The following is an 11,825-nucleotide window of genomic DNA, read 5'->3' as shown; positions in this document are numbered from 1 at the left end:
CTTGAAGTACGTTTGGCCTCAATCATGTTTCTTTCTCCTGCTCCACTGAAGGTCTCACTTTTTTTAATTGACATGCACTCCTAAGGCACTTAATTACATGAAGCAGTTCGTCTCTCTAAAAGCATTGGATGTTAATATTTTACAGTGTAATGTAGCTGCTGCTCAGCCCTTTAATCACTCTCTCTTCTCTTTCCTCTCCTTTCAGCCGGCCACTGCGGTTTACCCGAGCAGATCGTCAACGGTCAGGTGATCGGGGAGAACTTCGGCTACAGAGACACGGTAGTGTACCAGTGCGTCTCCGGCTTTCGCCTCATCGGCTCCTCTGTGCGCATCTGCCAACAAGACCACAACTGGTCCGGACAGCTGCCCATCTGCGTCCGTGAGTTTGGGACTCGCACTTTTCCCTCTCATACAAGCTGTGGAAAATTACTGAATCCATGAATAGATTAATTCAGACAGAGCGGCTAAAGCATCGAACACTGGGTTAATATGTTTAATATGTAACTGGCCTGTATGTTTAATAATATGGAAATAATTCTGCCACAATAATATCCGCATATGTGGCATTTTCTCACCAAATATATTAGTATATGCAATTAATTCAGATTAATCAATAAACTTAACATGTAATTAATTCAGTTAAAGCTTTGAATCAATCAACAGCCCTAATTTTAGCACATTCTACTGTTGCAGTTTTTAACTACTACTATATCTGGGGCACAGAGAGTAGCTCTGTTGCAAACAAGCATAAGGGGACATGACATCATGATACAGACTCTCCTCAGAGCTCCGTTTCTTCTTCTTAAATGGCACTGGTATTTAAAGAATCCACCTTAAGAGCCCTCTGTATTTAGGGAGCTATTTATATTTTTTAAAAATGTGCCGTCACTGTCATCTCCCTGCACAGTGACACACTGGGTCGACGCTCACAGCCTACATTTATCAGACACGCATTGCAGCAAGTCTGCCTCACTTCAATGGGGGCGTTTATTTGTTTGAAGAACATTTAGATGAAATGAGCTGATAAAAAGGAGCTGCAGGGAAAGGAGTGAAGTAACTCTCACCAAAAGCTGCAGTATTCGAGGCTGCAGGATTTATTCACATCATCTTCCAGTTTATTAAAGAGATGTAAATTATTAAAGAAATTTTATTATTTGCATTTTTGGATGAACTATCCCTTTAAGAGACATGGGTAATGATGAATTGTCAGGGCTGATCCTACATTTTTATGTCCTGAAAACCTTGTGATAAAGTATCATTATCTACTTATACAAAATCAGCAAATAGTTTAAAGTAGTTTTCAAGTGGTGGGTTGTGACCTGAAATGGGTTGTAGTTCTGGCTTACTTGATATAAAATCTGGGTCCTCTGCAAAAATGTTTAAGAACCATTTTGGTAATATTTGACATTTGTCATTTGATTTGATTCAACTTTCATTCATGTGGCATCTCCTGAATTATCTTTTGGAGAATAGCAGTAAATTACAGTGAAAACAGGGCTACTGAGACGTCTCTTTTAATGATGGTGATCGTTGCTTTCTGCAATACATTACTTTAACATGGCATCTGAAACAATCACAGAGCTGTTTTGCATATTCATCTCTCACTTTCTGAAGTGGAATAAAGCAAAAGGGAAGAAAGCCCATTTTAATGCCAGACAAGTTGCACCAGTCCTCAATGGATCTAACCAATAGCAGCTGACATACTTGATGTATTAATCGTTTACTCGATTTAAAAACCCCATGAAATGAATAAATATTGGAGTTTTTTTGCAATTCTTTTAGTTTGGGAGTCTATTTGCTTGTGTACTCTTAAATGTTTGCAATCAGCTGTCACAAAATACATTCTTTAGCATAATATATATATATAGATATAGATATATAGATATAGATATATAGATATAGATACGTAGATATAGATACAGATACAGATATAGGTAGATGATTGATCCTGCACTCAAGAGTATCCACAATTTTGTCCAATCAGATGCTTCCTAGAATTAGATAGTCCCCTACCTGAGACCACGGTCGCCGTGATTTTGCCAAGTAAGACATGTTCCTGGATCAACATCTTTTGTTGATCCTGGATCAACATTACTGTCTAAAAATACAGACTTAACCAATCCCTACCCCTCAACCTAACCTTACCCATAATTTATTCCTAAAATCAGAGGGAAATGATAACTGATTAACAAGGGTGTAGAAGCACCTAATCCTGATTGTAAGCCTAAAACTGACATTTCCTGAAAAGTTATCTCTCAATTCTGATTGGTTGATTGGAATGGTGTTCCTGGATCAACAAGGATGTTGTTCCAGGAACATGTTGTACTTGGTGAAATCACGCTCACCCTACCTTTGATTAGAAATTTACAAGTTGTAAGTTCTCAACTGCAATGTACTGTACATTAAAAGCTTTTTAAAGGCCCTCACTTCCTATTTTAGTAGGAAATATGTCCTCACAGGAAAGAAAACCATCCTTTTCAAGCGATTTCAGGGTTTTTTTAAGCGTAAAAGGTTTTGTCACATCTATGCTATCTACATTTCACAAGCTTTGCACTACAAGCTAAAATCACAGTTTGTAGGATATAAAAAAGAGGGAAATGTGTAGGTACATTTTCAGCTATTTTAGTATGCAGTGATTTGGTTGGAAATTTGGGCTACGGAGAGTCTTTAAATGAAAGGGAAATTGCCTCTGTGCAAAGAGAAACAAATTACAACTGTGATTATGCAAATGAACGGTGGCTTTTTATGAGAGCAGAAAAGACGCGTAGTGAGGAACAAAATATACTGTAGCCTGGAAGAGCTATTACAAAAGCAAATGTACCTCTAAATGTGTCATATCAGCGAACAAAATTTCACTTTAATTAAATAAGAGCCCTTCTGGAGCTCAGTATATGAATTAGACTCTGGAGTTAATCAGCACACATTGTGGAGACCTACGATGAGACACTTGAGGATTGGCCTGTCATTTTTGGCTTACAAGTGTATTCACAATACACAGTAGATAACAACATCTTGTACTGCTAACATCAGCTCCATATCTGATTCTGATTGACAGTTTAGGTCTAATACTTTCCCCATATAAATGAAGTAATCTCAACCTGGCATGTAATTAAAAGGCAGTATGTGGTTAGATTGATGTACATTGCTGTCTGTATGTACTTTGATAAACGATAGGATTTGAATGTCTAAACTGAACATCAGAGTGACAGCTCTCACCCGAAGGCATTGAGTGTGAATCTTCTGTTTACAGCATGTACCGTTTCATTCAGCCAGCAAATGTCTGCAATTGAGCACAAATCGTACCGTGTTGCCCATTGCTATTAGAACATTGGGATTGCATTGGACTAATGTTCCCTTCACACATAGAGCTATTAAATGACACACCTCCAGACAAAATGTCTTAATGTGCAATACAAAAGTGTGTGTTTTTTAAGGATTTTTATGCTATACCATTCAAAAGTTTGAACTAGAAATCATTCTAATATGCTGATTTGGTGCTAAGAAATATTTGTTGTTATTAATATTAATGTTGAAAACAGTTGTACTGCTTAATACTTGACACTTTTTTCGGGGTTCTTTATTACTAAATATAAAGTTAAAAGAACAATATTTATTTAAAATTGTATTTATTTATTTTTTTGGTAACTATGTACAGTAAGTCTTCACTGTCACTTTTAATCAGTGTAATGCATCCTTGCTGAATAAATTTATTAATTTATTTAATAAAAGGAAAAATCTTGCTGACACCAAACTTTTGTACAGTAATGGGACCAATGCATTTTTATATTTTCTTCATTTAGTTTTTTCCATGTAATGAAAAAAGGTTTTCAAGGCATTAAAAATGGATTTACAGTAATCATTATATGTAACATTTTCAGTAACTAGCCCAAAACTCTCACACTGACTGGCCTTTGGGTCAGTGGGCCATCTTTATCATTGAGACCTATATTTAAAGAAATTATGTTATTAATTTGTTGAGCGGGAGAGGTCCAGATAAATGTGTACATGTGATTGAGTCCCACTTAAAATGACAGTGAATAAACCCTGCCTTAGTTTCTATTCATTGATATTTAGACTGTAGAGCTGGTTTTGAATTGCCTTTTTAGCAAAGAGAACACGAATCTGATTTATTGCTTTTGAGTTGGCAACTTATCAAATAAATGATTAGAAATTACAGAGGGAAAATTAACTAATTTCCTGCAGTGACCAATCAATATAAAGGGCACATCTAATATCTGCCATAATTTAATCACACTCTAAAAATGTTTCCATCATTTAATATGTACCTGTTGTGAGAAAACAGCTTCCAGGAAGAACTCATCCCACAGTGCTACACACAATTTATTTTATAACTTGTGCTTATGCCATATTAAACATCTCACTCTTCTCATCTCTAGCCATCAGCTGCGGGCACCCAGGGAGCCCCATCTATGGGCGTACCATAGGCAATGGCTTCAACCTGAATGATGTGGTGAGCTTCTCCTGCAACATGGGATACGTGATGGAGGGCCCTTCTCGGGCCCAGTGTCAGGCCAACCGACAGTGGAGCCAGCCACCACCAACATGTAAAGGTGGGGAGAAAAGTTAAGTCTTTTATTCACACGACAGCTTTGCCTGATCCACTGCCTGACAAAATTAAAGCACGGCAGTGTACTCTGTGGGTAAGGAAGGGGGTAGCGGCTGTTGCGATGTTGCTAAATGGCTGCGAATTGTGGGGTTTGGTGGCTGAATGTACACTAACAAAAATGTTGATGATGACTGGTAAGGAAGCACAGTTGTTATACTAAAATGGTATGTCGATATACAGTATATTTAGTTTGATAAAGACTGCACGTTCTGTGATAATTCATTCTGCATGTGTGCTCTCACTTATTATTGCATGTAACTGTATGATACATGATACAAACACAGTTTGAGTGAAATTATTTTAAAAAATAAGTTATATTATAAAAAATGTTATTGTAATGTAAATGTAAATTATTTTATGTAAATTATATTATGTAAAATATTTTTTAATATTATAAATTGAATATGTAAGGGATAATCAACGGCTAGCCGTGCATTAAAGGATTTTAAATGCACGACGTGGAGGCAAAGAACCGCCCGACGCGAAGTGCAATTAAAATCCTTTAATGCACGGTTTACCAGTTGATTATCCCGCTTATTCCATGGTCATTTGCAAAGTTATAGACAAGTTAAAATTAGTATTGCTCTTTGCAGCACAATATTTGACTGAATGGGTAAAAATGTGTTATTTTCGTCAGTTACGGCACGTTAGCTCTAGCATTCTGCCTGCTTCAAATCAGACACAGAGATTAAATAGTGCGGTAAGACCACATTTATTTGAATGAATTATAGCATGTATTTCAATTAATTATCGATCGATCGATCGAGAGAGAGAGATGACAGTTGTGTGTACCTGTTTGCTGCATCTGGGCGTCTCTCTCTCAACAAACAATTACTTCAAAAACAGCGATTTTATCACCTCGTTGCTGGGGAATATTATGTAGCAATCTAGTATCTAGGCTATTTTATTAATAAAAATCACAGGGAAGCATTGACAACAAGTTTATGTGTGTATGTGCAGCACAATCAGTGATCTCTGACCTCTCTCTCTCTCTCTCTCTCTCTCTCTCTCTCTCTGTGTGTGTGTGTGTGTGTGTGTGTGTGTGTGTGTGCGAGTGATGCGTGTTGGTTAGTGTGCAGCAATTAAAGAAGCGCATTAATATAGAACGGTGATTAAACTGACTTGGAACTACCTGTGCATTAAACGCTTTTACTGCATACCTACCAGCCAATCAGAATCCAGTATTCAGACAGACCATGGAATAAATCAATTTATGATCTATTTATATAAGATATATATTTCAATATTATGTTGTTTAAAATTTTATAAAATATTTATACATTTTTATAAAAAAAAATTATAATAATAATACAGTCTAGATTAGTCCTTTGTCGTGTTTTTACAGAGATTTTGACATTTTTATCGTGTCTTAACAGTATTTTTGGATGTGGATGTCTGTGACACATACTAAAAATGGCAAATTCTCATTCTGCATGCATTGCATGCATAGAGCATCTGACCTACTTGTTTCCACCACAGTCGCTTGATTAGTGCTTCTGCCAAATAACACATGTCTCTGTTTCTGTCCTCTTCCTTTCTTTTCTTTATTCAGTTGTCAATTGCTCTGATCCTGGGATTCCAGCCAACTCTATCAGGCAGAGTAAGATCGAGCATGGAAACTTCACCTTTGGCACGGTGGTATTCTACGACTGCAACCCCGGCTATTACCTGTTTGGCTCTCCTGTCCTCACCTGCCAGCCCACGGGTCAGTGGGACAAACCACTGCCCGAGTGTATCGGTATGTGTCTGGCATCTTTCAATGAAAATTTGGCAGTGGCATTGTGGTGCTAATTACCTATTCAATCCTGTAATTGAGGGGAATTAGTTGCACAAGCTCTTCCTGCTGCTTAAGATCAGTGGTTGTAATTGAGGGACAGGTGGAACACAAATTTTCGGGGCAGAATAATTAGCGGTCTTTTTTTTCTTTTCTTTTTTTTTCTGATCCTTGTTTTATTATGTGAAAGTTGAAACACAGCACATCTTCAGCCTGTGTACAGTTCAGTGAGACACGTTCTGCAGCAGCTGCGAAGTCGACGGGGCCTGAGCTTACATTTTGCCCTGACAAGACTCCCTGCTGTCAGAGATGCCCTTTCGCCCAGTCGTCACTTCTGCTTTGTGTGTCTGCATAATCTTCCTTGTAGTTTTACATGTTTGATCCTAACACCAGTTGCTGGGCTCTTTGAATACCAAAGTGAACCTACAATAAAATCTGGGGTACGTTCGGTTCTACATAAAAATGCTGACGTTTGCTTGCAGTCTAGGTCTATATGAAAGGTGTTTATTTTTTCTCAAGTGGTTATTAGGTTTACTCAGTGCTTTATTTATATTTATGTGTGCTCACTCCTGTTTGTGAACACCTTTTCATTATTTTTATACAGCGTAATACATTCATTGATATTAATTTTAAATATAATTAATAATATCCTAAGCTCCAGGAAAGGAGCAAACTTTCAGAAAGTGCTGATCACAGTGAAGGGAAGCGGAATTAGCACCGTAACCATTGAGATTAACTGGAGCGATAATATATTTAAAAGAGCAGCTTTGTTTCAAGTCTTTTATGTTTTAGTATACTCATATTCAACTTGTGAATGTGAACTGAAGGAATGTTTGCCGATCCAGTAACTGTGTTCGCACTTTTCTGCGTCTGCATGTGTATTGGATAGTGGTGGACTGCGGACATCCTGGATCTCCTCCCAATGGAGTGCTGAGCGGGGACAAATTCACCTTTGGCTCCACGGTGCGCTACAGCTGCATGGGTGGCCGGCAACTGAAGGGCGAGTCCTCACGAACCTGCCAGCTCAATGGCCATTGGAGCGCACCCATGCCCTTTTGCTCAGGTAGGATGGACACATACATATCCATCAACGCTTTCTGCGCAATTAAAGATGCTGAGAGCCATTACATGCTACCTTAGAAGAGATTTTGGGTATTGTTATTGTCAGCAGGCATTTTATTTGCAGAGATGATTGGTTGGGTTCCATCATACCCCTGCATAAGCATCTCTGTTGTTGACATCACACAGATGCAAAAGCCATCAGGTTCTGTGTTTGTGGACAGATGTGAGGGCCCTCTTAATCCTTACTAGGCCCTACAGTTATTTGCAGTTAACTAATTTGATTGGGAAGGTAATATTCCAAGATTTCTGATATTTCATAATAAGTTTTGAATCGGTCCGTTGCCTGTGTTCGCAACACTTCCTGCTTTGGCTTCTTTTGTAAATATTATCATTGCCAAAGCTAAAAAATCAGCAAAATAGTTGTCAATGTTGTGTTTGGAATGTAATTTACTTGATATTTTACTACAGTTATTTCTAGTCCTCTTTTAGTCCTCAGCCAATTTGACTGGCTGAGCAGTGTTCCAAGAGTCTTGATGTTACTGTTTGTATCACTCTGCTTTTGTCTGTGTTCCAGACAGAATGTCAGTCAATGTATTAGTGGTGGGGATCTTTCAGTGACTCTATCTGTACGTTATACAGTACTGTGCAAAAGTCTTAGTCCATTAGTATTTTCACCCCCCCCCCCCCCCCCCCCCAAAAAAATGGTCTTTTGCCTTAGTGTGTCAGCAGGAAATATCAGTTTACATTTCCAAACATTCCTTTTGCCATTAATTGTAATATTCCAGTGAGATTTTTGTTTGCACAAGGAGTCTGACAACAGCCATTGTTCAGATCACAGAGATCTGATCTCAGCATCCTCCAGTCCATCTGGAATGAAATGAAGAATCAGAAAAAAACTAAGACAGTCTAAAGAAGAACTTTGGCAACGTCTCCAAGACACTTGAAGAAACCTTCCTGAGTCTTCTTGTTTAAAAACACTGATTCATACAGGAAATAAAACACCACTGCTGTGTTACTGTTTTTGCTGAAATCTGGCCACATTCTGTCAAAATGACTCGTTCAAAATGGAAGAGGGGACACAGACTAAAGCCTCTGACATTTCTTTCTATTTGCAACAGATTTATTCTTGAGGATAAACCCCTTGAGATGCACCATCTCATTTTCAAGGGGTTCCTATTCCAATTCCCCCTCACGTGGAGCTTGCTAAACAGGAATACTGCACAAACAGACTTATAATAGACTGAATTAGCATGCGATTTGTCCAATTAGAGTGGCTGTAAGTATGTGAAGGCTGCAGCTAAAGGAGCAGCCTCTAGCAGTGAGCCTCTCTCAAGACTTAACTTCCCAGCTCTTCTTGAGCTTTCTGGCACTGCTTGAGTGCAGATAGAGCGAGCTGACTGCACACTGATTGAGACAGAGCAGCTGCTAGCTCAGACCGCAGGGATTCTGCTTTTCTTAAAGGTGAAATGTGTCATTACTATCTCCCTAAAGGAACCCTTCTTCTACTTCTCCTTCTGCTTGTGGTTTGGACAAGCAGCTAGTCCTGGCCTATACATATTTTTATATTTGTTTTGAATTTTCTTATTTCTTATTTTATAGATTTGAATTTAAAAATATTAAATACAATGAATATAATTTTTTTGTAAAAAATATTTATTTTAATAGAGCTGGGCAGCCTCATGGATGCTGACTTTGAGATCACATGACCAGCCAAATACAGTACTACTACTGTTTTATGCTGATAACACTTTCGCTCATATAGTAAACTAATAATTGCTTGCTGCAAATAGAGAATTTGTATGCATTTCTAATGGAATTGGTAACTGAAAACTACTGATTTTGCTGCATCAACACTATTATACAGTTTGTGTCAGGATGAGTTCAAGTCAATTGCTATACCAGCTAGTGCAACAAGTACAGAGTGCGCCTTTAAAACTAAGATGGGAGCAAATAAAATTAAACTTTTTAAGAGTAGAAAAGTGTCCTATTTCAGTTGTAACACTCTTGACTATTGGGGTAGAACTGAATCGACTTAAGTGGATGTTAGCATGGATGCTAATATGACACTATCAATTAATTACTTTTTTTTTTTTTTGAGTGAATGAGGGCAGGGAATTATGGGAGGAATGCAACCCAGGCTCATTGAAAGTGAACTGAAGTCATCAAAGTTTTACTGCGTCTAGTGTTCATTTCAACTGGAAACTGCAGTGATTCATACCTATAGGTGCGTTTTTTGAGTTTTGCTGAAACATAGATAGAGGCTCATATTTCCAATAAGCCTGGGTAAGAGGAATGAGATGTTGCATCTGTGTGTCCTGCATGAATATGGAGCATGTGTGCTTAAAGGGATATTTCACCCAAAAATTAACATTCTGTCTTTTACTCACCCTCATGTCTTTCTGAACCAGTTTGACTTTCTTTCGTTTGCTGAACAGAAATGAAGCCATTTTGAAGGCCGTTTCAGCTGTTTTCTGTTTTTTTCCATACAGAGAAGGTCAATGATGTTTAAAAAAATAATAATTGGACCACACTGACTTTCATTGTATGGACAAAAAAATAAGTTTCTTGGAATATCTTCTTTTATGTTCCACAGAAGAAAGTCAGTCATACAGGTTTGGAAAGACATGGTGGTGACTAAATAATAATAGAATTAATGAAATTCTATTATTATTTAGTCACCACCATGTCGTTCCATGGACGATCTCTTTAAATGCTATAGGCTACAGCTCCGTCAATCCAGCTGTTTTGTATCTGACCCATATCTGTTGTCCAAAAGCATATTTGTCCCAAAGTGAAAAATCTAACCTGACTGCTATAAGCCACCAAAGATGCCACTGATCAATAATCCATGTTAAGTTTCCCACTTCTCTTCCACTCAAGTTTTGTGTGGATGCAGAAAGATGACATTTAATATTGCGTCAGTTTTTATCTGGAATAAAAGTGTGAACTGTATGTTTGCGGTGACTTTTTCAATCAGAAGTGGCTGTATATCAATTTGTGACATGCAAATGGACGTATACCCTCTCCTCTCATGTCTGCGGTGGTCTCAGGGCTGGCACTGCAGATAAGTGGAAGAGTTCCAGCGCAGTCCCCTCCGTCTGCCCTTGAAGTGTTATGCTTGGTCAGCACTCTCTCCCTGACAAAACACACTCTTGGGAGACCACCCACACCTCCCGGCTCTCTCTCCTCTCGTCCTCTGCCACCAGCAAGAAAGACAAAGATGCAACATGACACAAAAACACACACCTTGTTCCGCAGTGACATACAAACGTGCATAGACCTCCCAGGAAATGTACTACTTGCTCTGCCCCGGAAAGAGTCTACCAATACAAGGCGGCCTGCTGTATCACGCCCCAAGAAAAGTACATGTCGCTGTCACAACGCATCTCTGCACTTGGCGGTACTCTAATAAAGTTCACTATCTCATCTAAGCATGACTGGTGGGGTGCCCGTTCCTTCATCACACCACACCCTGAGAAACAGACCCCTCTGTGTGCTTGTTCTCTGAGAGGAAATCCATCCTCTTCACTTAACTTCAAGTTCACGTCAACATGCATCTTGTCTGTCTGGCGCTCGAGTCCCCGCTGTGTGATGTATGGCACATGTATGCGATTTACAACAGAGTCTTAAGGATAAAAGCCTGCCAGTCATGCAAGGGTCAACAACTAGCCCTTCAGCAGAAAGAGCCTGTTCAAGCAGCCCACTGACATAGTAAGAGGAACAGCCTGCAGTCCTTTAATAACAGCTATTTTAATCTGTCCCCTGGGCCCCCTGCCACTAGCACTAGCCCTGCCTACCGGACTCTCCATCCACACTGATGTATTAGATCAGGAGATTTTTTTTTCATACAGCTGCCTGTTCTTAAATCATTACTTGTTTATGGCGCTGGCAGGTTTCGTTGACATAGGTTGGTTTTGGATGTTGGCTGGTCTGATATGAGACCTAACTTTTTACCTTTAGGGTGCTGAGTAGGGTTGCAGTTGCACCAAATGTTTGTAAGGTCTTTGGGACATGAAGTTCACATGTAGTGAATACTTGTTAGTTTCTAGCAAAGTCTGTACATAAAGTTGCACAATTTTGTCCTAAGGCAAAAGTTAGCCCAGGTTGTAAGCTTTCTGTAAAGAATTGTGTAGTCACATATGATGTGTTCGTTTATCGATCCAATAAGAAGCGTTACAGTAAAAAGAGTAATGCTGTGAAATATTATTACAATTTAAATTAGCTGTTTTCTATTTTAATATGTTTAAATTGTAAATTATTTATGTGATGCAAAGCTGAGTTTTCAGAAGCCATTACTCCAGTCTTCAGTGTCACATGAGTCTTCAGTGTCACATTATCCTTCAGAAATCATTCTAATATTTG

The 11,825-nt window shown here is 38.7% G+C and overlaps 1 protein-coding gene across 1 annotated transcript in view; it reads left to right on the top strand.

Annotated features, from left to right (window-relative positions):
- LOC107570536 (CUB and sushi domain-containing protein 3-like) overlaps positions 1 to 11,825 on the top strand; it is a gene marked incomplete at both ends in the record, with an annotated part of 308,112 nt that overhangs the window by 285,393 nt on the left and 10,894 nt on the right. Inside the window, 4 exon segments of the mRNA XM_016256763.1 lie at positions 206 to 379; positions 4,398 to 4,571; positions 6,180 to 6,365; positions 7,291 to 7,464. Of these exon segments, the coding sequence (XP_016112249.1) occupies positions 206 to 379; positions 4,398 to 4,571; positions 6,180 to 6,365; positions 7,291 to 7,464 (708 nt within the window).

The sequence above is a fragment of the Sinocyclocheilus grahami genome, unplaced genomic scaffold, assembly GCF_001515645.1.
Source record: "Sinocyclocheilus grahami isolate Dianchi unplaced genomic scaffold, SAMN03320097.WGS_v1.1 scaffold1471.1, whole genome shotgun sequence".
Lineage (NCBI taxonomy): Eukaryota > Metazoa > Chordata > Actinopteri > Cypriniformes > Cyprinidae > Sinocyclocheilus > Sinocyclocheilus grahami.
The sequence above is the reverse complement of the archived record's forward strand: the minus strand, read 5'-3'. Positions and strand labels throughout refer to the sequence as shown.